This window comes from Patagioenas fasciata, chromosome 1 (genome assembly GCF_037038585.1).
Source record: "Patagioenas fasciata isolate bPatFas1 chromosome 1, bPatFas1.hap1, whole genome shotgun sequence".
NCBI lineage: Eukaryota > Metazoa > Chordata > Aves > Columbiformes > Columbidae > Patagioenas > Patagioenas fasciata.
In genome coordinates, this window is record NC_092520.1 from 68,889,743 (window position 1) to 68,917,013 (window position 27,271).

The following is a 27,271-nucleotide window of genomic DNA, read 5'->3' on the forward strand; positions in this document are numbered from 1 at the left end:
GCTGATGTTCAGACAAGATGTCCCACTTCTCAGCTGCTGTGCTACCGTGATGACTCTTCCCTTTCCACCCAGCCCATCCTTGCCGCGCTATACGTGAGTCAGATCGAGGACCTAGTCAGCCCTTAAACACATGCTTAAATCTTTCCATATTCAGGAGAAAAACTCAGATGTAATTCTGAGCAAATGTGTAATGAAAAGCATGTGCCTAAGTGTTTACCTGAATAAAGCTGCTTTGCTGAATCTGTGCTAAAATGTCAAGCGCACGTCAGGCGAGCTCAGGATCTTCCGCAGTGCTCTCGCTCGCAGAGACTCTGCCGTGAAAAACGCTGCGTCCCCAAGGGGGAAAGAATGCTCCAGGAGAGCAGCCCAGAACGAAAGGAGCCATCAGATCAAAGATAAGTCTTACCTCACTTCCCCAAACAGCAGATCAATGTGGAGGAGGTCTATTAAAAAAATCTTAAAAAATCTAACAGAGAAATGAGAAGTTCCCCATCTCCCACTTGGTTTCTCCAAGCCATGCATCTAGGAGCAGTCTGTTGCTTGCTTGGAAGCTCCTAGACCGTGAGATGGGAAGGCACAGAGCGCAGGAGTCAAGTTATTTATTGACATTTCCCGCCTCCAAGCTGCTTCACAGCCTGGCAGTCACAGGAGGGTTTTCAGACTGACCACAGCAGACTGACTCTTCCTCCTCCACGGGCAGAATCGTGTGCAGCCCCGGCGATTCAAGAAGTCATGGATACTTTTGTTTGTCAGCCATTATTCATTAGATTTGGGAGACTGAGCTGTTTAAGCCGAAACTTCTCAGGGTGAAGAAAAAAACGTTGCACATTTTACATTATCTCTTGCAAATATGAAAGCTTGCTGCAGTCTTCAGATACAATATTTATGAATTGGTCTTTCAGCCAAATCCACTTTTGCATAAGGATACACAGCTGCCAGTACCCAAAAGTATGATATTTCCCAAATATATCTTTGCCATTTTTAAATCATTCTAGAGGGTTGAAATTAATATTTCTTTCATTGTAAGTGAAATCTCTAGTTCTGATATTTCAAACACAGTCTGAAATTAGTGGGGTTTTATTTGTATTTGTTTGTGCACAAGAATAATTGATTAAATCAGCACAAGCGTATCTGATTATACACTCTAAGAAAAGTACTGAGGAATTCAGCTGCAAAAGTAGCAGCATTGTGAAGAGCTGTACTCGATTTTTATGCTTGCATCTCCTACATGGAATCCCCTCTTAATTATACAGTAGCAAATTTGAAATGTGTCATCACCTCCCACCACTGGATATCTAGATTTTGAATGAATGTAACCTGCATTTTTCAACACTTCTAAGGATTTTTTTTAAGATGTCTCTTTAAACTTTTTTTTCATGAAAAGGCAAAATTTGCATAGAAAAATATTTAAATACTCACGACTTACAAAGTATGTCTGCCTTCTTTCATTAACCAGCACAATGACCCTCTAGTAGTTTCACGCTGAGAAAAAATATGCAGAGAAATATGCCAAGTCTAATGCCAATTAAGACTTTTAAAAAATACATATTATAGACTGGGCAAACAAAATGTGAAATTCAAAGTTAAAAATTGAACTTATATCCTTCAGTCCTCTGAAAAATAATGTATTTTTAATGGAAATTGAAAAGCTATCTTTATCAAATTTCTCGTTCTGTTGACAACAATAAATCTATTGTTCAGATGTGGTTTAAATTGTTCTTTGGAAAAGAAGGGGTTTGAGAAAATCAAATAGAAATTGCATTTAAAAAGAAGAAATGCCTTTTAAACTGGAATTACTCTCTCTATATAGCCTGTAGTTTTTGATACATTTTAGCTTTGCCAGAGTAACAGGCAATTGGACACCATGAAAAAGTATTTGTTACCATTACAATAAGAGAAAATGTGTTTACTTATTTAAGAGAGAATAAGCAAGTCTAGTGTTACGCCTTTTACTTTAAGAAGTATGTCTGCAGGGATCCAGATGCTAAGAAACAGTAGGCTGATGACATTTGTTTGAAATGCTATGCTATACATTAAGAAGCCATACACCTACTATTTATTTCAGAAGCACGAATTAGGTCTTCTGGAAAATAACCTGAATTTCAGTCAAACTTGCAAGAAAACAGCAATTATTTGGCACTTTCAAAATGCTTTGCATCCAAGAAAATGCAAATAATTAGGAGGTAGGAAGGGGGAACCGAGCCTTTGTGCGGGTCAGGACACTCAGGGAAAGCCTCAATACCGCCAGGTGTGGCACAGCTGGAAGCACAACACCTGCAGTGACACGGTACTGCCTGATGTACCCTAACCACTCAGGTGGATCAACACCCCCAAAAGCCTTCATTGTGGCTCCTCTTTCTGTCAATGAGTTATTTATCACCCCAGAGCCTGCAGCTTCATGCCTCCGTCAAATACCTGGCTAAGAATGGCACCCAGAATGGATCATAGCCCACAACTCTCCACAAAGCTGCCCTAGTTTGCAGATCAGAGAAGTGATGCACAAAGGCGTTATATGTGTGGTCTAAGCTCGTAACATTGCACAATAGAAGAATTATGAATAAAATACATTTCTCTGGAGATTTCCAGTTTTGTTGCCCTCAACAAAACCCCTGTTACACAGACTTCAAAATCCTTAAATATTTTTTTTCTGACTACAATAGTATGCAAAATATTTATTTTATCAGTCCAAAACTCAATTTAGTGCTGAAATCCTGCATCAATATGTCAGAGGAACTTCTAAGATGCTGCCCAGAGAGGAGGAAAGATTACAAAGATGAATGTTGTTCAAATAAATCTCTGCCTAAATCACCTATCTTACAAACTGGTGCTTTGCCCTAAGGCAAGTACCTGAATATAGGCACCTGGATGTAGAAGGGGATATGTGCATGATGTATATCAACTTTTTACAGTGCTGTAGTCAGTCAGCGAAGGTGAGGATAACAGAAGGAAAACTGGAAGAGAGAGACAGATAGTAAGAGGAGAGAAGAAAAGAGGGGAAAAGTGAGAAGTAGAATGGTCCTAAAGCTTGCCTGAAGTAAAAATAAAAAAAGATCCTATTGAAGTAAGCTAAAGATTCAAAAATATAAATATAGAAGAAGGAGAGGGAACAGTTAAAATACAAGGTCAGATAAAAAATAAAATAAAATTAAAACAACAAACAAACAAACAGTGACAGAGAAGGTTCAGGCCTTTCAGAAGCTCAAGTCTTTAATTCTTTGTCAGCCAAACTCTCCTTGATTTCAGTGGGAGTTCTGCCTTAATGAGGACAGTAGGATAGGCACCAAATGCAGGTTTCCTTCTTATACTTGAATAACAGCAAGATATAGCAAGAGATTCTGTTGTTGAGAAAGAACATACATTTTTGAAGGAGTACAGATATTAGGGGCCAGGCAGTATAAACGTAATTGCTACAACCAGCTGAGTTACACCAGTGTGCATCAGCTGACAATAAGGTCTTTTGTGCTGGAAAGAAAGGAAAAGAGATGAAAAAACTGACTCATGCCACCTAGCAAACAATCAAATTAAAGGTCCAGAATTATTCCACCAAAGTTTCAAATTGACTTCAGTGACAGTCCAGAAAACAAGCAAGTCCATAAAAAATATAAATACAAAAGTGAATGAGCGACCTATTTATTTTTTATTAGTATTGCTCTTGCTGAAATGCACCCATCTGGTTCACAGAACTATTGTTTGGTTCGACTGTTTGTATGAAAGTATCTTTCCTGTGAGTTATATAAATATATTAAGAAGAATGCATAAGATAAGCACATTGGAGAATAAAATATTCTTCTCAGCTTGGTAAGCATCTTGCTCATCTGATGAACAGGATGAAGACTCCGTCTAAGTAAGTAGTGGCCTTAATGGTGCATGTAGAAATTAAATAGCTATTCTCCCCTTTATAAATCATAAATTAAAGGACCTCTCACTGAAAGAGTAATTGGAATGTGGGTAAGTCTGATGCAAAACCTCCAATTTAAAACCTTTTACTGTTTTAGATGTCAGAACCAGGAAAAGACAAAATACCACAAGTAAAATCTGTAGAATTACCAATAAAAACACCAAGGTAGATATTCTGTATGAGAACTAGGAAAAGCAGAAAATTATTCCATCTCCAGCTGATCACATTGCACGCAGTAATAATATTTATTATCAACAAGATTTTGCAAGCATACCATTCTTACACATAATATGGAAAATATCATGTCAATTCTCCATGACATATTAATGAGAGGTGTCCCATCCAAACCAATAAGTCTAGAACATGCTCAGAGTTGGATTCATTCAGCCACTGACTCAATCAGATAACCAGCAATTCTCATATTTTGCATGGTTAGATCCACCTGTTGATTTAGAGATTACAGGTGGGAGCTGCTTTATTAAAATTGCTCTCCAGCTTAAAAATTTGGCACACCTAACAGAGGGAATCGAGAGAAAAACAGTCTGGTCTGCTCATCAATAACAAAATGATAATAAATAATCAAACACAATTATTATTGTTCGCAGGGCTAAAATTATGCTCAGAGAAATTCATTGCCATCTGTAAGCTTGTTAAAGTTGATTACAATTTTCTCATGCTGGTTTTCTTCCCAATGCTTGAACAATATTGTCTATTTTTAAAGAAAAAAAAAAGAAAAAGTGGCCTGAATAATAAATTGTTTATCCCAAGATAGAACAAATCATAGTGACGAACTTTAAGAATAGTTACTAAATTAGAGCTGAGAATGAAAAACAAGTATTTTCCTGTTCAAGGTTTTCTTTTTAATGTGCTTTTATTTTTAACTGGATTGAGTGCTGATTACAGAAAATTCAAGGCTACCCAGACATAAGACTGCTCAATTGACTGAAAAGTTTGATGACTTCTCTAAAAAGTGAGGTCTGTGCGTGAAATTACATCAGTATCACTGCTCCGAGATAACATGGTGGGGGGACGGGGGGGGAGGGAGGAGGGAGGGGAGAGGTTAATATAGCTTATTAAATAATGTTAAATGAGATCAAACATGACACGCAGGATTCAGGAGGGCTCTGGGAGCTCCGGCTGTTTCCCTAGGCTGCTTATGCAACCTCGCTCGCGCAGGCAGTGCAAGGGCCTGCCATTTTATTACATAAAGTAGCCCAAAAATACAGCCAGGCAGTTATGAGCTCCATTAAGCACTGTGTTGGAGTTTCCATACCGGTTAGCATCTAGAAATTTCAATAAAAGATCAGAAGGACTTACAGTTAGCATTGAGAAATTTCAAGAAACAATCAGAAGGACTTAGACATTGCTAAGTTGGAGATTGTTGCTTTTGTTTTAATAGCAATAGATCTCACCTAAAAGCTCACAAGTATCACCAGCATGAGCTACGTTTGAATACATTGTGCTTTGACCACCGCTTAAGAGAACAGCATTACAGGCTCTGGTTTAGCACAGCCATAGTAAGTATAATACAAGCTGTGGAAAGCATGACCTAGGGTTTTAAAATCTGCCTTTCAGATGATTAAGCAAATTGTCTGGTTTAGTGAATGGCAGTCAACACAACATTATTGTTTTAAACAGTGCTTAAGTGCAGTGGATAGCTGAAGAAAATTAATTTCCAACACTTCCTCATGTTCTCCATTCTGAATTCCAAAGCCTGTTCTTGTACAGACTGATAAAACAGTAACTACAGCAACACCAGGCCAGGGAAGACGACCCACTTGCCCTGAATCCTCTCCCTGACAGGGGCAGCAGTAAAGGCTGGGGAAGCCTGCAGCAATATTACAGTCTCCCAGTGGAGACTTCTTCAGCCAGGCATCATATCTCGGTATTCAATGCCTCGTGGTGGGGTTGCTTCTGTGAATAACATCATTGCTTTCTGAACCTCCTTGAAGCCAGGAAGATAAGGCTGCCTATCCTGGCTATGCCTGCACAGCTCAGTAACGGGACACCAGGGAGTGAGCTTGAGCACCATAACCTGTATTTTGTGGCACCACTGATGTTCTAGCTCATGCCCTGGCTTTGCTTTGGAGCACTTCAACTAGCTCCTTCCAGCTAGCTCTCTCCAGGGCAGGTGTGCTAAAATGGGGCCAGCCCTGAGCAGTGAAGGTGAAAGCCACCAGGAGCCCCTGGACCTCGGGAGCCTAGAGGGAGCTGGACACTGACTCACTTCATTTGGCACAGCAGATACAGCCAGGGGGACCACCTGGCTCTGCACCTCCTCTCAGCCATGACCAGACAAGGTTGCTAAGGGGCAAGTACAGAGAACAAGGCAAACCAACCACGATATTTACTCAGGATACTCAGCGAGTTTCCAAGAATTTGCAGCTCAAAACTTCCTAAGCCAGAGGCAGTGGTTTTGTGTTTAATAGCCCTTGATGGATTTCTCTCCCATGAACTCATCCAGTCACCTCATTAGCTGATGTAACCTCCCAGTGTCCACATCCTGTGGTGAGGAGCTCGGCAGCCTGACCACGCCACGTGAGGAGCCACCTCCTTTTGTTCCCATCCCCACAGCTTGCCTGCTTCACCCGATGTTCACTTCTGCTGTGATCGCTCATTCCCACTTTGCCTTCTCCATGCTTTTGTTTAATTCCACCGATTTCTGTTGCATCACTTTATCAGCATCGTCACTCCTCAGGCAGGAGCTGCTCTGTCCCTCTGATCCCCTTTGCTGCCTCCCTCTGAATCTCCTCCCTCACCATTATACACCTTTGAGGCAGGGGAATCAAGAACACATGATTCAGAAGACATGGGCACGCCATAGTTTATAGAGTGAAACAATGGGGTTCTTTTTTATTGTTTTCCATCCTTTCAGAAATAATCCCTAAGGTTCTATTTGCCTTTTTTTCTTTTTAATTAACATCCGAGCATTGCATTGATTTTTTTTCTGAGTTGTCTATGGAAGATTTTGTCTAAGCTTCTGCATCTTCAGTGACCCGTAGAAACGAATTTCTATTATTATACCTATGCTAACATATGATTATACATATACTTTCTTCTATTAACTTTCAACCTAACATACATATTACATTCATCTGACATGAAGATACTCAAAGAGAAAGAGTGACTGAAATGTCCCAGTAGGTGATGCTCAGCCATGCCAGCACTTCTTGTATGTTTTGAAATGACAAAGAGGTTTCGCACCCAAACTTCCAAATTTCCATTCTGATCTCAAATGTACATACACATCCATTAGATTTTTTTGCTATATCATCATTTTACTTGGCTAGACATCTTCTATTTTATGCACAGATCCCTAAGAACTGTGGTAAACCAGCTGAAAAACACCTTCTGTCATAATCAGGCCAGCAAAAGACCAGCTGTTTTACACGGACTTGTGCCCAAGCAGGAGAAGATGAGATAACCTCCTTGTTCCCACCATTTACATGGTCATTTTTGGAGTATCTTGGAGCTCTGGGAATGCTACCTGCTGCATAGTCACAGAAGAAAGAGGTGGCATTGCCTCAGAGAGCTTGTAGGCAGAGGAGAAGATAAGGAACAGCAGGCAGGTACCGACAGAGCACGGAGCAATGCATGTGGCAATACTATTTCTCAGTGACAAAGGTCCAAGCTCACTGGTGACCTAACTTTTATGAGAGTTTCATTTTTATGAAGTAACAGGAGAATTTTCAGATGGAAGCAGGATTAAAACTAGCTTTGGGGGTACAAAAGGCTATTCCTCCCAAATGTGGCAGGCAGCATGCAAGAAATACCAATCTTTGCCATGGTCCTTGGAACAGAAATATCTTTACTAAAGTGTAATTAAACACAACATTTTGTTTGGACTGAGTTGTGCTCTAGGGTTTGCCTTCAGGGGAAAGCAACACAGAAAGAGAAGGTTAAAAAATATTACCTACCCCTCCACCCCCAAAAATGCACATCGAATTTTTGTGTACAAGTCCAAGAAAGCTGTACCCCCAAATCCCTCAGCATGATCTCTGACATCCCTGAGCCACTGCAAGATAAATGCAAAGAGCGGAGAGTAAACCATGTCTGCAGTTTCTTAGCTGCTTACTCAGAACGCAAGTCCACAGGACCATATCCCTTCTCTCCTCCATGTCTTTCCTGTTTGTAACTCTTGTATTTCTGAATTCAGCTAGCAATATACTAATGTATATATATATGTATCCTGTTTGGCCCACAGCTGGTCATGACAAAGAGTAATGGCTTTAGGCTCTCCCAAAAAGCTGTGAAATACCAAAAGCACTGCTACATAAACAAATCCACCAACAGCTATGCATTCTGCTAAATACTACTACATGGTCTTTCTCTTTCAGACTCCAGTAATCAGACTCATAAAGTCAGTTGATCAGCTGATGCTGATTTCTGATGAATTAAATTAGCTAAAATACAGATATTCGCACTGCCTTAGCCTAGTTTTTCAAAAACAAGTTTCAATAAGATCAAGGATCAACAGAAAGCTAAGCCAAATCTAAGAAAATGACTGCTTTTTATTTAGATCCTACTACAAAATCTGCAACTCAAGTGCATCTGCCCTAAGAGCCTGAAAGCAAAACTATAAACACAACTGAAAGTTACTTATATTCTATACTGTCCAGCTTAGAAAGAAAAGCAATGAACTGCACATAAAAGACACATTTGGCTGTCATTTTCAACTGTATGATATTTACAGTCATCAGTTGTATAGTGATGTAAATAATCTGATTGCTCAAAACTTACAGTAGAGCACAGGCAATGATTACTTAAATTGTTAAGTTTGCTGTGCAAAATGTCCTATCCTTAAATAATTTAGAGCTATGAATCAAAACCATCAGTTTTTTACCTTAATTTTCCTACCCTGTATGAATGTATTACAATGCAACATCAGTTACATGATTACATACTATTTTTTCTCACGGGACTTCACTATTTTGATGCATTGTTAATACACTGAGCTACAAATTCTTCCTCCAGTTTAACAAGTGGAAAACTCAGCCTAACACAGCAGTCACCAACTGTGTTGAGTCTTTTAGGTCCACATGATAAAAACCTAGTGTGAGACTTCACTGGTGCAAAGTTACTATGCTGCCCATGGCAGTGAGTGCTAGCAGAAGATGGGCAGACACCACAGTGGAGGCCTGAGACTGGCCCTGGTGCCAGGTCCTGCTCCTTGGGGTGCTGTCTGATGGTGGGGTACAGGATAAGGAGGAGAACAAACAAATAGGGTCAGCATGACTCCAAAGCCTGGGCTTTTTGTAGGCTCAGGTCTCCTGTGCATCACAACTCTCTCATTACCTTTTTCTGCCCACCATTCCTTCTATTGGTCTGGATTTTCCATTTCTACCTACAATTCCCTGCACCTTGTTCTCAAGATTTAACATCTAGGACCCCATCAAGTCCTTCACCTTAATTCAAAGTTCCTTCTGTTCACTTTCCCCATGCTTCCACCATCAATACATCTTCTCCATTCTGGTCCCACCATTTCTTCTCACCATGCATGTGAATTAAGCAGTTTCCTTCTCCACCCTGCCTCCACATCAGCAGACACAATCTGCCACCAAAGACATAGCCAAGACAGTCTTCAGTGCTCCCTCCTTTTGGTGCTCACCATAGCAGTAGCATCTGGGAAGAATAACTGTGGGAGAAAATCCACTCAGCCCTTCCGCCACCCACTGGAGCACTCTCATTCTTCCCAGGAAGACAAGAAGTTGCTCAGTTCCTAACAACGCTGGGGTGTTCAGCGTGATCCGTGCTTAGAGCATCTTCAGTGAGTGAGTGCAATGGTCAAGCCCTCAACATTCCTCCACCGAGCACACGCACAACCTCAGCGTTGTGACAAAATGACAACCGAGACAAATTCTGGAAGCTTTTCGTAGGCTCAACATAAGGCACACCCCCATCACAAGACTGGTTCCAAGCCAAGTATCTTTTTCCAGCTCTAAACACAAAGCCAAAAGAATACAACAGACTTAATGAAAGTGTTTGTCAACAGGGTCAAAAAACACAGATTCACAGAAAAAGAAAGATCAAGGTCTCCTGATGCAGGGTGATGTACACCTAAACCATCTTCATCAGATATGTGGCCAAAGAATACATTTCCCTCTAACCACGTTCTTGGAAATAGCTGAACCATTTCATCTGAAACTTCCCAAAGAGAGCAAACACTCAACCTGGAAAATGTCAGCCTAGTTTTAAGCTTAGCAAACACACAAGCACCTGAAAGCAGAGTATTGTACTGGAAAGCACTAGATGATTTTAACTGTAGACAACATTACTGCCGATGATGAAATAACAACTTCTTCAAGTGCTCTCACATGCTCTAGGCTAGAAAACGGGGTAATAGTCATAATTCTGCAAAGTCTAGTCCGTGGGTTCAATCCTGCACACGCGCGGGGTGGCACCTTTTATTCAGGAGGGAAAGCAATGTTAGGCAAACTTGCTGTCTCCAGGCATCAACACAGGGCACAGAAGTGGTGCCAGCTTGGGGAATCACCCTTGTCTCAGATACCCAGTTCTAGAAAATCTTTGTTTTCACATATTCAGTGAGACAGTGCACAGTTTGGCAATTATGTTTTACAAATATTCCTGTTTCCAGGCCATCCCTACAGAGCAAGTCCTTGTGGAGATTAATCTACAGATGTGTATGCAGGATTGGACCCTCTGCTAGCCAACAGCTCTCGGAATCAGACACAGATCAGCTGGCTTGGTCTGGAAACTGTGACCACTAATTATTTGGTATCACCAAACAAAGTAAACCTGTGGTGGGATACAGATTAACATTTCACACCTGGGTCAGAGAGTGCGAATTTTCCGCTTCAAGAGGCGACCACTTGTTGAGCTGCATGCTTAGGTTAGCTGTGCCTGTCCAGGAGAACCCCACAGCCCTTCTGGAGATTTAGCACCGTGAAAAAGCTCCAAGTTCCTCTGCTGCCTGTAACGCTTATAACCGCTAATTATTTCTGAGTCACTCGAGTGAAAGTAAACTGCCATCCTGTAGACAGTTAAGGAGTACGGAGGAAAGTTTCTGGATGAACATGCTTGTTAATTGACAAATCAGGCTGGTGACCATCGAGGAGAAACACCACTGCACAACTCTTGGTGAATGAAGTCCTGTGCTGCCACTCAGACGTGGATTTAACGAGTGTGCCCCCCCCCCCCCCGCCCCGTTCTGTACACTGAAGGAAGGAAAACACGCAGGATCGCGGTGCGGGGTGCAGCAGCAGCGGGGCTCCACGGCACATCACACACCCGCGGCTCCCACTCGGAACCCTCTCCCGTTCAGGTATCCCACTGGTCTCACTGGAAGTTTTCCTCGACCGGCCACGTCACTGCCCCTGTGCCAGTCCAGCCTAAATGAACCCTCAACGTCAGGAAACCGCCAACCATGCCGAGATGGGATGGGGAACAGAACGGGGGGTATTTAATTTTTCCAAAGGCAGGGGCCAGCCCGGCCGGGGCAGACGCGCCGCACACGGCGCGATCCCCACGGAAACTTTCCCGTGGCAGAGGCGATGCCACCCTGCACCGCCGGGCACCTCCGCCACCCCCGCGGGGCGTGGGAGCACCGAGTAGGGAGGGGAGCTGACCCCGATCGCCGCCGCGGGGGGGTCACGCGAGGGCGGGCGTCCTGCGTGGGCGGCGCGGGAGGGGGGGAGCGCAAGCAGACACCCCCCCGCGCAGGCTGCCCGCGGGTGGGCGCCCCGCGGGGCGGAGGGAGGGCCGGGGCCGCAGGGCCGCGCGTTACCTGGGGTGCCGGTGCTGCGGGAGCGCGGCGGGGAAGCCCCAGCCGCCGCTGCTGCTGCTGTCCGCGGTGGCCACCTGGGCGCGGGAGCCGCCGCCGGTGCCGGCGGTGCCGCTGCCTGTGCCGCCGGGCTGGACGCCGCCGCTTTTCCGGTGCCTGCCGGTGCCGCTGCGGCAGCGGCCGCCGCTGCTCCAGCCGCGCAGGAGGCCGGCCTCGGGAACCGGCAAACTCTTCCTCGCCGACAAGGAGCCGGGGACGCTGCCCGCCTCCTGCCTGCCGCCGGTGCCGGTGTCGTGTCTCATGGTGCGCGGGGCCGCCGCATGCCGCGCTGCCGCCGCCCCGGGCGCCGCGGGACCCACGCGCGCCGGGGCCAGGGGCTCCGCCGGCAGCGGGAGGCCGCCGGGAGCCCGGGCTGCTGCGGGGGGAGGAGGAGGCCGGGGGCCGGGGGGGCTGCTGGCTGGGGCTCCCGCTGGGGCATTAAGTTGGACGCGCGGCCGGGAGACGCAGGGCGGGCGCGGGGGCTGCGGGGCTGATAGTTCTCCGCGAAGTTAGAGCCCGGCGGGCGAGGCGGGGGCATCCTCCTCTCCGCCGGCCCTTCATCGCCGGCCGCCGCCGCCGCCCCCCCGCGCCTGCCCCCGCCGCAGGGCCGTCGCGCCCCGCGCCCTCAGCCGGCGGCACTGAGGGGCTGCGCTCCGCGCCCCTCGCCCATGAGCGGCCGCGGCCCCGGCGGCTGGCGGCGGCTCGCCCGCGCCGGCTTCCTCCGCCGCTCGCTCGCCTTTCCCGGCAGGGACGGAGTGGGGAGAGCCCAAACCGGAGGCCGGCGCGCAAAATGGGTCAGGGAGGAGGAAAAGGGAACCCGGTGCTCGCCTCCCCCCTCCCCGCGGTGGGCTGCGGGAGGGCCGGGCTGGGGCGGTGGGTAGCGAGAAGGCTCCGGAGGAGCTCTCCCTCCCCGGCTCCCTGTGCACAAGTGCAGGGAATGTTCCACTGACCTACATATTTTTCCAAACATACGTGACCTTTTTTTTTTTTTTCTCTCATTCTGTGGGAGGAGACAGGCGAGGATCCAAGAAAAGGAGAAGCTGGAAAGAGAACGAAAGGGGGAGCAAGGAAAAATAAAATAATAAAAACCTCTACCAAAATGCCAGCCCCGCATCAAGGATGGATTCACAACGCCCCGAGCAGACCCCAGCGAGCCTGCGTTTACGTATGTCTTTAGCGACATCCCAGCGCTGCACCGGCGGCCGCCCCTGTAGCCTGACCCCGGGACCCGCCGCCACGCCACGATTATCCGGCCACGGTGCCGCCGTCCCCGTCGGGCAGGGCTGCGCTCAGGTGCCCCGCCGCCGGTTCCCGGGGCTCCCCGGCGGGGCCACGGTTCTGCCCAGCTTCGCTCGGCGGGCTGGGGACACCCTCCCTGCACTGCCCCGGGCCCGGGGGGTGACCCTGCCTGCTCGCCCGGGCGGCGGTGGTGGCGGGGGCCGAGTGGGAGCAGGACTCGACACCGGGCTGCCTCCGGGCAGGTTCCCGGCCTCCCCGGGCACAGGCGGGAGCTCCCGATTTGGTTATGCAACGCGCACCGGCAATTAGAGCAAAACCTTGACAGCGCCTTTTTTTTTTTTTTTTCCCTTGTTGCAAAGTAGGTCATTCTTTTTATTCCCCACTTTGCTGCTTCTTCTTTTTTTTTTTTTTTTCCTAATACTCCTCCTGCAAAGTGGCCAGTGAGAGATAAGGAAGTGTGCTGGAGCCTGGGAGGAGCTGTTGATTCGGAGGCTTGCTTTCGCCTTGCCGGGCATTCCTGCCGACTTCTGACGGCGGCAGCGAGTGGATTTTGGGGTGTCCCTTCTTCTCCAAGAAGGGCAGAAATGGCCGAGGAGCGTGGGCGCAGCTCCTTGATACCTCCGCAGCCTCCAAATTTTCGCTTCCCCCACAGCCCTGCCCGCCGGCTATTACCCCGCGTTCGCTGCCGCCCATGCACCGTCTCCGCACCCAGGGCTTGCTGGCACTGCTGCTTCCACCTGGCCAGCCCCCCTGTGCCTAATGCTATGCCAAGGAAACACCTGGAGCAGGCACCTCTTCTACCCGCAAAAGGCGTCTCCTTCTGGGATGGTGTATTTGCTTTTTAGGATAGTTGCCTTTTTTTTTTTTTCCTCAGAGAAGGGATTTGCTGGGGAGCGAAAAGCCCGTCTAGCTGGTGCAAGCTCTGTCCCCACTCTATGCCGGCAGAGTTTGTGCGGTGTGGCACGGACTGTTTCCCCATCTTCCCCGGTCCATTCTGCTCCCTTTTAAAGACGCGTTAATCCTCGCAAAACACCAGCCAGCGGCAGACCTCTCTGCCCACGCGGGGTGTGCCTGTGTGGGCGCAGCGTGTGGGCTGAAGGCTGCTCCAGTTACCTGGCTCCAGCAAGGAGCCGTGCGGCTTCTCCCACCACCCAGCTCACCCAGTCACCCCACCGCCGTGCACAGCTCCCCCCATGCACCGCATCCAGCTGGGTTATTCGATCCGATTCAATCCCGAATGTTAATAATTACAAAGTATGGAAAAACCTTGCGCTCTTTTGCTGAGTGTTTCACGCTGTACTTTATACAACAGGCATGACTAATGTTGAAAGGGTAAAGTTGTTTACTTTTAACAAAGATTAAATACAAATCTTTGAAAAGTTCCTCCCTTCCTTTGGATGAAACCCAGCATTTTTTCCCATTTGGAAATTGTCAAACAGTGGTTAAACAATCCTTTGGCAAACAAGAAGTGCCTGAGGGAATAAAGCATCAGATACATGGGGAGTGGAATAAAAGACATTTCTGTTCATGAGGTATTTTTCTTGTGTTGCACAATGAAGTATAATGTAAAATCTTCAAGCCTTGTAAGGTTAGAGAACAGGAATTTCCCATGATTTGATATTCCAGTCCTTTTGAAAACTTACCAAAACCTACCAAACCCCTGCCCCCCAAACAATCCCATGCTTTCAAAAGCGGGAAACCAAGTAACTTGAGGAAAATACCACATTGAGAAAAGCAATCAGCGAGACACAAGGGCGTATATAACAAATTACATCTCTGCCATGTTTTAACAGTTTTCCTTTGAATTTATAAGATCTCCATTGCACAAGTGAAGAAGTGAGACTGCTTAAGGTTTGTTTCTTAATTCATTCCCTAGGTTACCAGTGCAAACTTTAATTAGGACAACAAACAGCAGATTCGCTGTGGGTAAGGCAGGCTTTTCCCAGTGCATACCTGAGCCCCGTTGTGAAACACCAACCGTTCCAAACACACAGCCTTTCTCTCGGCCCGGTGACACATATAAATAACCCAATGCTCTCAATACTGTGTTTGGTTTGGAAATGAGACAATGGGTTACACTAGATGCCACATGTATAAACTTTAGGGCAGGAGCCCAGTGCTTAATGTAAAAAAAAATCATTTTATAATCATGAAATATCAGTAAGTAATTTTTCAGACACCCAGAGCCTGTGATCCAAAACTGCAATCCCTTTTGTTTCAACTAGAATAGGCTGGCCAACCTTTGTGGCCCAGAAATGATGCTTCAGGGTTTTCAATGGACCATGAACCACAAGCTAGGTGCCTCCCAGGATGGAGGGCCAAGGGGAAGAGCGGGAGAGGACAGCGGCTCCCCTGAGACCCCACTGCTCCATTGTGGCAAGCCCAGGGGAGGGATGTGGGGTTGGGTGCGAGTTCAGCCCGGACATGCCGGGTTTAGCTCTGCTGGCTTGCTTTCTCTCGCTGCCAGGGATTCGGATCATGTGGTGCCACCACTGCCGCGTGATGTAACCCCCTCAGCAAGGGAACTATCTTGGTGCACTGGTTTGACTGAAAGCACGTCGGTTTTCTTCATGCAGTTAGAAACTTTTTCATAGCTAGCATGGTCATAGTTTGGATTTAGTTTGAGAACAAGAAGAGAACACCCCAGAACAGAGTTAATGTTTTTTAGTTGTTGTTGTCTGGGAGCCAAGGACTTTCCTGAGCTCTGCCCACAGGTGTGAGGCAGCTGGGAAGGGGGGCAAAAATGGCACAGACCTTGACTAACATCCAAACTGATCAATAAGAATATTCCATTCCATTAGCATAATCCTTCATATTTAAGGAGAGTTGGGATTTTTTGGCAACGAGGATGGAGATGGAGACCTGTTCTGCTTCTGCTCTGTTTCAGTGGAATTCCATTTGGGAGCTCTCTTTAGTTCAGCCTTTTGCCATCCTGCTGTTTTTCAGAGGCCTCCTGGGCTGTTCCGTCTTCTTCTCTCTTCCTCTGGGGTTGGATGAGGATTGGATCCTCTAGTTCAGGATCAGGGTGCTCTCTCTCTTCCTGGAACTGGCTGCTCGATGTGGATGGAGTTTGTGAGCAACTGCATTGAGTATCTTTTATTTTATATTCTATTTTCGTTTTATACATACAGTAGTAGCAGTACATTAGTGTTATTTTGTTATTCTATTAAACTCTATTTATCTCAATCTATTAATTTCTCCCTTCCCTTTTGAATCTTTCCCCTGTTTTGGAGTGGAAGGGGGAAGTGAGTGAGTAGATATCATGGTTTTGGCTTGCTAGCTCATGTTAAACTGCGACACTTGGACATCACGTGGGTCCAGAGCCAGAGCCTGGCTACCACAACCTGGAAGCGTAGGCGTTACCTGTGCAAGATCGATGCTTTGAACCTTTAACCGACACAAGTACAGGTTGTGAAGAAATAAGGTGTGATTTGCAGCCCTTAATTTAAATTGGATTAGTGTTTGTGCAGAAGTAAGAAGAGGTACCCCAAATAATCATCCTCTAATCAACCTAAATGGCAACAATGGTACAAAAGTCAGGAATGGCACTGTGGGAGAGAGGGATGTGACAGAAAAGAATTAAGGACCAAATTGCAGATCAAATCATACTGAATACCAAGCTATTCTCTAAAGTTCTAGACTGAGTAAGAAAGAAATGGACAAGGATTGATTTGGTTATCAATTAGGGGGCAGGACAGACCTTGGGCCACTTGTTTCCTTACTGTCCATGCTGAAAGAGAGAGCAACAGGGACAAATACATGGCAAATAAATCTAGTGGCTCCTTTTAGTCCAAGGAGTTGCACCAGCCACGGTTGCTGGGAGCTCTGCACTGATTTCCAGCTGGGCTGGCTGGAGGAGGTTAGCATGGGAGCATGAGGACTGATATGAGAAGCTTCTTCTTTGGGTAACACACTTCTGTAACCAATTTTGGCAGAAATTTCTGCAGAGAGGAGCAGTTTTCAGAGGATCAGCGTTATTTTTCTTTCCGCAGCTCACAGCTTCCTGAAGGAGATGTAGAGCATACTTATCAAGCAGCAGCTCAGCCTTTGTATCAGGGAATAGCGGAGAGATGTCACAGAGATATGGACTTGAGATGCATCCTATTAGTGCTGCTCCAAGCATTGGAGTAAGATATCTGATAGGTCTTCAGGATCTCTTTAGCTAGAAAACCAAGCTTCCTGTTTTTCTGTATAGTTACTACAATCGCAGAACAAATTTGCTGATTTGAGCTTAACTTAGTCTGATCTATTTTAAAGCAAAAATATATTCATTGCCAGGACTTTAATGGAAGAACTTAGTCATGTGTACAACCCAACCTACCCAAAGGTTTGACTTCGCCAGCTTATTCACAAAAGAGTTTGCAGGTTTTCTTTAAGTGGTTAGTGCACAGACTAGGGAGAAAAAAGGCAGGGGTTGCAAAATTAGTGACTAAACACTGAGTGGACTTCATGTCTGGAAGGGCTAAAATGTCTGCTGGGCGCCCAGAAAGCCCTGAGGCCTACCACTGCCTGGCATCTTGTGGCTGAGCATTTACAGCCTTCCCCTGAAGCAGAACTGTTCTGCACCATGAGCTATACGTATGCGCTCAATTGCCACAAAGTGTACTCAGTGTGTGTGTCAGCCTGGCGAGCTCAAGGCTGTGGAAATAATCCTTTTTCATGTGGGAAAGAGAAGAAGATCTACTTCTCCTGTGGTTGACAGTGGCCTTTGTGCCAGTGCACCTCTTGGTCCGTACAATACTTTTCCTTCTCTCGCAGCAGGATGGGAATAAATCTTGTGGTAAAGTCCGATTTCAGTGGGGCTGCACTGGTCAATTTGAATAAGGAATTATGGTGTGGCTGTACCTGAAAGGTTCTGGTCTGAAATCAGACTGAGAGAGCTTGTTCAGCCTTGGGAGCTGTTCAAGAAAATAAAATTCAGACTTAGACCCAGGAGTAAAGCATCTGCTATTTTTCTCTGGAAGTCCCGGTATAACACAAGATAATCATAGAATCATAGAATGGGGTGGGTTGGAAGGGACCTTCAAAGCTCATCTAGTCCAATGCAATGAGCAGGGACATCTCCAACTACATCAGGTTGTCCCATCCAGCCTGGCCTGGAATGTCTCTAGGGATGGGGCATCTACCACCTCTCTGGGCAAGCAAATAATAAAGGACTGTAGTGTCACAACTGAATTAAGAATGGCTGGGAGAAGCCTGAACGCAAGTACAGCATCTTCAGCTTTACCTTGACTGAGAAAAACAACTGCAATAATGTTGGACTGCTGTAATATTTTTTTGGCAAGACATAAACCCTATGGATCTGTACAAATATTTTGATTTCTGGCCCATTTCACAGAGACCTTCTGCCTCTTTCAGAAACACTTGATGAGCAGTAGAAAAGGTGTAGTGAACCATTGCTTCTCTCCTTACAACAGGGAGCCTGATCGCCCTCTCTGCTGACCTCAACAGGAGATGGGTTACACCTGGAGTTCATCTTTACTTTCAGGATTCTGCACAGGTTTCCAAATTATTTGCTAATTCTTTGCTAATTGCTCCCTCTTTTCTTTTTTTTTTTTTTCCGCTGAGTAATGTTCTTGCACACAGTCTTGGAGTTATGCTACTTACCACCACACACTCGCTCTTTCAAATTCTCAGCTTGCCATGATTCTGCACAGCACTCCAGTCTTGCACCTACCTTAATCGTATTATGTTATTATTACTAATAACATACGTTAGTAAAACTATGGGAAATTTAAATGTGAAAGTAAATAACAGAGGACATATAAACAATCTTAAAACTCAGTCTTATGTGGATCTGCCCTCACAAACGCAGTTCTGCCATTCATTATTCAAAGCAGTAAGCAACCAAGACAATGTGTAAACCTGAATTTATCTGCTTTACTTTAAAAAATCAGCTCAGCATATGCGCTCAGATCTTTCTCATTATGTTCTCTTATAGAGCTCTACATATGAGAAGGGGCTATGAGGACCATTGATTCTGACCTCCTGAACAAATTCAGGACACCAAATTTCCTCCTAGTGCATCTGACCAGGTACCTTATTGTCATATTTTAAAAATACATTGACTTAAAAAAAACAAAGTGAAAGAAAACAAGCCACCACCACCAAATCAGGTTCATTTCTTCACTGTCTCTCAGTGTTTTGACTGGTGTTGCTGAAGCTGCAGCAGCCAGTAGGCACTGGGTGTCAATGAGGCACTAGGAGTGTTCTGCAATGTGTTCACCCCTGTCCAAACAGACACTAAATTCTCGGTGACAATGAAAAAAAATACCCCAGCGAATTAAATCATGCATTTAAAAACAATTTACTTTGCTGGTTTAAACTTACTTTGAGCATAGTCGTACAGTTAAAAAGAAAACAATCCAGAAAAAATTTTTCCTTTGATATGGATCATTTTCATTCTGTGTTGTCAAGGAAAATGGGCTGCTTCATGGACTATTCTTTGTTTTTTGTGGCTGTGAGCTCCTCTCCCTGATATTCATGCAAACATGGTTCTGATTTCATTGTGAGCACCACAGGAAGGCATCAAAATACAAACAACCCCCTCAAACACAATTTCACTAATGCAAAATCAGGTGAGGTGTTCTGTTGCTTTTGCAAAGTCAGAGCTTTGACTGTAAAAACTTGGAAGGTGTATTTGGCCTCTGTTGTTAGGGCAGGTTGCGTTCAGACACGGCTGCTAGCAGAGGCTGTGCTGTTCTGCTTGCACAGAGCATTGCAGAAGGGAAGGAAGCAGGGGAAGAGAAAGGCTTGAAAAGGTAAATATTGACTCAAAGAAAGGAGACATAAAGAAGAATGTGGGAGAACTGTCAATGAGCCAGAAAGGATGGAGAAAAAAATCTTCAGCAACTGTAATTAGGTTAGATTTCAGAAGTAATTGCAGTGTTCCAGTATCAGCAAATGCTGTAGGCAATATTTGCCCTCATCTGCGTTTGCAGAGGAGAAGGCAAGTTGTCTCAGCCTGTGGGGCCTGATCCTGACGTGGGTGCACTAATTGAGCACAGATGTGAACCCGGTGGGGCAGCCAATGTCATCCCTCTCCCTGCTGCTGGAAGTGGGAGCAGCATCCAACTGGGAGGTTTGCATGGAACGGGAGTGATGGGCACGGAGACACAAACACAATAGCGTGTGTGGGTGCAAACACAGGGACTGAGCGGGAGAAAATGGTGCAAATTCACGTTAGCAATTTAATACTGAATAAGAGGTGTTTAAATTACCACCAGTGCTTGCCTGATTGCTGTTGCCTTTGCAGAGGGCATGGAGAGCCTGGGCTGGTACTTACCTCCCTCACCACAGGTTGGAGCAGGAACTGGGATGTGGGAACTGCAGTCCCCTCCACTTCCTTTAAGATGTACTTCTCCTGTGTAAAAACAGATTTTACAGACTTTCTGCAGGGAAAATAGATTTCACCTTTAAGTCTTCTGCAGAGCTTTTACATTAGCAGTTCATGCACCATCAGAAAATCAATTAGCATTGGTATTACATGCAGATGAACAGCACAGAGTAATGGAGAATTCATTTTACACAATGCTTTTAATAAAATGCTAAATACAGCAAAATATTTTCCGAAGGGCTATTTATAGGCTCTATGTGGGAACTATGTCTCCAAGGGGAAGTCTGCACCTTTGTGATTTGGATGAAGAGTGAGTCTCAGTCTTCTTAATGCTAACATTTGTCAAGCACATACTTCTGCCAGGGTGGATTAGAGACTACAGCAGCCCATCGTCTGTATGGTGATGACTGTGACTTCACATGGAAAAACACTTTTTCTTTTAAAAACAAGAGTTCTATCAGCTGTATTGTTGCAGTGCCAGTTGTTGCAAGACCCTAAAATAACTGAATTACTCCCGCGCTCTTGACAGTCTTATCATCTTTTCCTGTTCTTAACGCCAAAGCAGTTTGCTGATTAGATTTGCTGTATGTATTCCAGTAAATCATTGACATCAACACCTACAAACAGACCTATCTGCAATAAAACCCCAATTCCTACCTGAATTTGTGGATGTAGCTGGGGCAAAGAAAGGGACTCAGTTTTACCAGGAAGCAATTGTGAAAATAAGAGCAGCAACATGGGGCCAGCCCAAAGCATGCTGCCCCTAACTGTGGTCAGCAAGAGTAGCCTGAGAAAGTGAGCAAGAACAGCACAGGCATGCACTTCACTGGGGTGCTCTCTGAGCCGTCAATAGTTGATGCTCAGGAGCTCCCCTGATGCCCATGTAACCACCAGGGGCAACATCTTCCTGCAGGGAACCCCACAGCTTAACTATGCACTTTGTGAAGAGCCATCTGGTTTCACTCATTCTGAACCTGCTAGCTTTCTTTGTCACCCTTTCATTCTTGTGTTGGAAGAGAAGAGGAGCAATCAGTCCCATTCAACCCCTTTATGCTACTACTTCTGCTTTTAAAGACATGTGCCATGTCCCCTCTCAGTTCCCGTCACTTTTCCAAGCTGAAGAGCCAAAGCCTGATTCTTCGTTCCCCCCATGCAAACTGCTCCATGGTTTTGATTATCCTTGTGACTCCTCTCTGGATGTTTTCTGGGCTCAAGGTATAATTCTTTTAAGGTGAGGATGAGGACTGCACGTGGTATTTGATAGGCAATCCAAGTGCGCACACACTAAACCTGTCTAGGTGCATGATGGTGTTCTCCCTTCCCTTCCCTTCCCTTCCCTTCCCTTCCCTTCCCTTCCCTTCCCTTCCCTTCCCTTCCCTTCCCTTCCCTTCCCTTCCCTTCCCTTCCCTTCCCTTCCCTGCCCTGCCCTGCCCTGCCCTGCCCTGCCCTGCCCTGCCCTGCCCTCCCATCCCCTCCCCCTCCCCTCCCCCTCCCCTCCCCTCCCCTCCCCTCCCCTCCCCTCCCCTCCCCTTCCCTCCCCTGCCCTTCCCTGCCCTTCCCTGCCCTCCCCTCCCCGCCCTCCCCTCCCCTCCCCTCTCCTCCCCTCCCCTCCCCTCCCCTCCCCTCCCCTCCCCTCCCCTTCCCTTCCCTTCCCTTCCCTTCCCTTCCCTTCCCTTCCCTTCCCTTCCCTTCCCTTCCCTTCCCTTCCCTTCCCTTCCCTTCCCTTCCCTTCCCTTCCCTTCCCTTCCCTAACATGGTGCAATGGCTCTTGTGTCAAGATCTTCTCAGATTCATGCTACATTTCAGTTACATAAGCTCAATTTTTTCCATTTATTTTTTTTTAACAGCCCTGCTGAATCCCACCGAAAATAATAGAAATTTGTCTTATCTACACATTTAGCTCTATTGGAAGAAAAGCATGGCTAGAGTATTGCTAAGGAGAAAAGGTATTCTTATTTATTGTAACTTCCAAGACTTCTGGAGGGGCTATATTTAAGTTATGTACACAAAAAATAGCCATGCTGAAGGGAGAAGAGGGATCAATCACAGCAAACTTGAATAGTAAATGGAAATGTTCCAAAATGTTCTAAACTTATGAAAATGAATGTATGATAGGCTAGAAGAGATAATACAGAAAAAACCCACAACCTTTAAAAATTTCCCTGCAATAGAATACAATCCCTTCTTTTAAATATTTTTGTTAGAGCTAAAATCCATGATACCATGAAAATAGCTAAAATAACAGATGAATCCTTCTGCCAGTTGCTATTGCAATCTATTACTTGCAAGAAGGAAACATGTTTATTTAAAAATATCCCCCTTGTCCTTAAAGATGTAGTCAGATGTTTGTATTATTTGAAAAATGTTGTAAATATCATAACTACCCAGTGCATTTTTTCTTTTTTATTTTGCAATCCTTGCCTAGGTGTATTATTTTATGTCTTACAAATTTAATCTAATATGTGCTGATGCCATCGAGTAAGACTGGTACAGCACTATAGAAAACCAGCAGTGATGACCTAAGCTTCAGTCTGACATTTCCTCCTTCCAGGGTGACTGATACATGTTCCCCACCAAAGCACCAAAGGCCCCAGCTAACGTTCTCCCTCAGGTTGTCAGCTGGTTCCTCCTCCTATGGCGGCCCCTGCTTCCTGCTGCCACCCTGGGATTAGTCTGATGACTTCAAGCCGAGTGCCATGGGATGGAAATATCAAATCTATGCCTTAAAACGTCTTTCCCAAGTATCTCCAGCTGCTTTATGAGAGTGAAATGGTCTGAAAGCTTCATTTCAATTAAAATAATCTCTGCCTTAGCTTTATGTGCCACAACCGACAGCAGCATTCAGCTTCCCAAAGCTGACAGCAGTGCTGTATTAGGAGGAGTGTGCTGGCCTGTTCACTACTTCTGAGAAGAACAAACAGCTCTGGTCTGCATCACAAACCCAGAACTTTTTATTTTTGAAACCTTTGATCTGCAAATTTCCTACCCCTACCACTCTGTCTTGGGTTAGATATTTGGTCTTCTATGGAGCTGTAGACATTTCTTTGGGGCACGATGAGCTTTTGACTTTTCCCTTTCTTTGATTATTTATTTTTAGAAAGACAGAAAGCAAAGATATTTTCTGTGAGCACGCCTGCCCCAGGCAGCCGCTATTCACAGTGGAAGCTGAGTAACAGTTTGCTATTCAAACAGAAATCTGAGTGTGTTGTATAATTGCAACAACACAAGATGGACAAGGAAAAATGGTGTGAAGCCATTCCTTCCTGCCTGGAAGAGAGCAAAGCTTTTGGTAAGGCAGGTAGGATATTGACAATATATTGGCAAAGCATGAAGCAAGAGTGAAGAGGCCATTGGCAAATGTGGGGGGCACTGGGAGAAGGAGAGGACAAGAGATGAGGTGAGATGCACAGAGGGCTGGTGGGAGGTATGGACTAAGACTTGCAGGGAGTCAGCGTGACTTAGTGATGTGAACACTTTGCTGAGACTCTGGAGACTCAAGCTTGAGTTTGAAGTTCAGCGAGCTGCATTATTGCCTCTGGCAAGTCACTTCACCTCCTCATGCCTCAGATTTTCCCCCCACGTCTTCCTGCTTGTCAAATCAGCATCAACAACAAATTGTCAAGAGATGTGAAAAGAAAGATAAATTGTGCTGGGACTTAAAGACGAGTAAACAGAGCCTGAGTCAAAAGGCAAGATGATTCTGTGCAGATTAGGGGAAAGGGATGAGACGGCCTCCCTTCAGCTAGATCTTGAGCAGAAGATCTGACATCGTGATGTTCTCAGCTCTAAATGCGGAGGGAGTGATGCTGGGGATGAGGTACAGAACGTGCAGCACGCAGCCAGCATGACAAAATCGTTGCCAGGTAGAGAAAAAAGTAGGACAGATGAATTACATAAAGCCCGTATCTCTTTGGTTGCTGAAGAAGGATGGGGCATTCAGAACCCCTCTCCCCTGTGTGATGCGGCAGAGCACAATGAGCTAAACTGTTCCTTTAATAGCACTCAGGGAGCAACCCATGCTCGTACTGCTTTGAGTTTATTTTTCTTTTAATAATCAAAATCAGCAAGGCTGTGTCTTGGTGGATGTACTCAAGTTTGTTTTCAGTTCTCATGTATGTGATGGTGCACCTTATCACGCACTGCTGGATTAGTTTGTTTACTCAAGCTTGACTTCAAAGGCTGAGCATCATGTGAATGCAGCACAGCGAGGACGTGCTGCAGCCCAAGCCTTGGGTCTTGACCATGTTCTCCATTCAGATGTCCCACAAACTAGCATGCCAGTCTTACCTGCTGCATCTGTATCCCCTCAGAGCCAGATGTCAATGCCAGTATGCAAGATTTAAGCAGTTTTAGAGACTTTCAGACAATAAGTCAAATCAACTTGGAAATTACAAGCTGTCTGTGTAGATATACCCATGGTATATCTCCTTTCAGAGAGGTAGTAACTGCTATTTAAAAAATCAGACTTACTTGAAACCTCAGGAACACACTTAATTGTCAACTAGTATTCAGGCTTCCAGATGCCAAGGTACAGCCCCTCTCTGCACCAAGCAGGGCTAGTTTAACATAAGGTCCTAGCTGGTGTTGCAAAGGAAATTCAATAAACTGTACATGTCTTGAAGCACCAATCTCTCTCAAAGCATTTGTTCCTTCCATGGAAGGAAAAACCATGGACTGGTGAGTGGGAGATCTGAGACTCCTGAATATACTAAATCCATCCAGCATAGAGTAATTATTTATAGCTCTACGGGGTTTAACTGAAATTATGAATGAGTCCAGCTCTCCCTGTTCAACTCATACAAATTCAGGTGTCTACAGATCAGCTGGGTATCTGAGCTTCTGCAGTAGTCACTGGAGATCTAAAGACCACAGTCAGTGGAGCCAGGGACAGTTCAACTAAGCAAATGGTGGAGCTTACCTTGTTACGCTGTGGATAATCTCTTAGCTCTTCCCTATTGATGAAATTTCCATTGACTCTAATGGAAGCTTAGACATCTGCCTCACATACAGATATCTATATTGCATTCAACTAAATATAGGCATCCGTATCAGCAGCATTTAGCTCCTCTATGAGGCTTATTAGGTTGGACTCATCTGGGCAGGTGCGTGGCCTTCTGTTCTGTGTGCAGTACTGCAGTGCAGAACTTCTCGTATCATCAAGACTGAACATTCAAGTGACAGGTCTCAAAACAGAATAAATTGCTTCAGAATATGCTTTGCATAGATGAAATGTATTTGAACTTTCAAATTCATGAGAACTAAAATTAAATGTCTGAAAGAATACCTGAATGCACCATCAAAGAGTACGATCCTGAAATAGTCTTGTTTAAATAATGGGACTAAGTAATGCCACTGACACTTACTGTAGAGGTTGAATTAGATCAGAGTCAAGGTCTGTCTAACCTCACAGCTGGTTTTCAATGCAGACAGTCAGGAGGCAGTCCAAAAAGGAGTGATCCTTCCTCTTATGTGCCATTGCAACTTCAGCCATCAACAGCTATTTGGGCACTTTGTTCACTGGAGAATGCATCCAGGCAAGTCTGTGTAGTGCCCCTATGGGCTCTCTCTTCCACAAAGTCATTCAGACTCTTTTGGAATCTGTTCGTACCTTGGACTCACTTGACATGCATTTCTTCAGGATGAGAAATTCAGGACCTGCCTCCTATGGCAGTAAGCTCCACAATCTGAATGTCACCATTCCCTTGGTTGGCTTCAATGTGTTTCTCAGGGGCATCCCCTTGTTCTAGTGTCAGCAGAAACAGTGAACTGCCATTCCCCACTCACCTTCTCCATCACTTTTCTCATTTAATAGGCATCTACAGTAGTCTGCCTCCGCCAGAACAGAAGTCGTTTACAATGAGTGGCAAATGTTTGAAGAGACATAAGTTTATATGAGAACCAGTTCCAGGAACCTGTGTAAGAGCTCGCTGTAGGAAAACATCCCTAATTAATACAAAATACCTGTGGAGAAACAAAAATACCTTCAAAGATCTAATTTCGGACTTTCCCCCAACAAAGTCCTTTGATTTGGTCAGACATTCTCAGTACATGAGCTGTAGATTCCTGTGAAACAATGAGACAGAGGATGACTAGAGTCTCTTTCACTATTTGTTTTAGTTCTCACATGAGATCCGAGTTATGAAATCCTCACCCATTCACAAAACCCCCTCAAGCTGAATGAATTACTAGTGGTATCTTCAGTTTTCCTTTCTAAGGAATAAGGAAATGAGAAATGTTTATAAACGGATATTGCAAACCTCCAGTTTAGATAAAACTTTTGTCTATGTATTTCACATTAACCTGAAGCCTTAATGAGTTCCAGTGATCAGAGGATATTATTCTTAACAGCAAGTTTTAATACAGCCATAATAAAATGCACAACCCTAATTGTCATTAACTTGCAATTCTATGTAGAGGATGTACATGTCTTGTTTTGTATGCTGAGGAAGGCCTATTTTTTTTAGGTCATTTTGGTAGGTAAATGTCCTGTTAAATGTTAAAATAAGAAGATACTTGATTTTTGTTGTTTTATTGTTCACATGTAACTTAATGCAACCTGAGGAAATTACCTAGAAGAATTTCAGATTAATTTTGCAGTAAATATTTCTAATATATTTAATTGGTTGACTGAGCAGTACTTACAAGAGATAATTTCAACAGTCAACTGGAATATGGACTGAAAAAGTGAATGTAAATTACTGAGAGGAAGATTGGAAACTGATAGGTGAGCATGAGAAATTAGCATCAATAAACACAGCATAAATTACAGGTTACTCAGTTCACTGGAGAACACAGATTCTTCATAATGTCTGAAGAAAAACCTGGGATCTCAAATTCTGGGTGCTGGTATAAACGCCCTGTTTTTCCGGTGTGACTCCTGGCTCTGTGCATATGTTCAGTCTGTCACTGAATCACAGCTATTCATTGAACCCTTTCTTCTGGGACACGCTAGATTATCCAATAAATTTTGAGTGGGATGGGGAAATGAGCCGTTTTAAAGAAATTAGCTTACTGAAGC

At 45.1% G+C, this 27,271-nt stretch overlaps 1 protein-coding gene across 3 annotated transcripts in view; it reads right to left on the minus strand.

Annotated features, from left to right (window-relative positions):
- The window catches only part of NPAS2 (neuronal PAS domain protein 2), a 108,678-nt gene extending 96,713 nt beyond the window's left edge, over window positions 1–11,965 (minus strand). Inside the window, exon 1 of one of the 3 annotated variants that reach the window (XM_065829490.2) lies at window positions 11,643–11,963. In XM_065829490.2, the coding sequence (XP_065685562.2) occupies window positions 11,643–11,941 (299 nt within the window). In that variant the 5' untranslated portion in view covers window positions 11,942–11,963. Of the gene's footprint in view, window positions 1–11,642 lie in introns of all 3 variants that reach the window. The other 2 variants (XM_065829492.2, XM_065829491.2) reach the window with 2 other exon arrangements.
- Window positions 11,966–27,271: the final 15,306 nt, after the last annotated feature.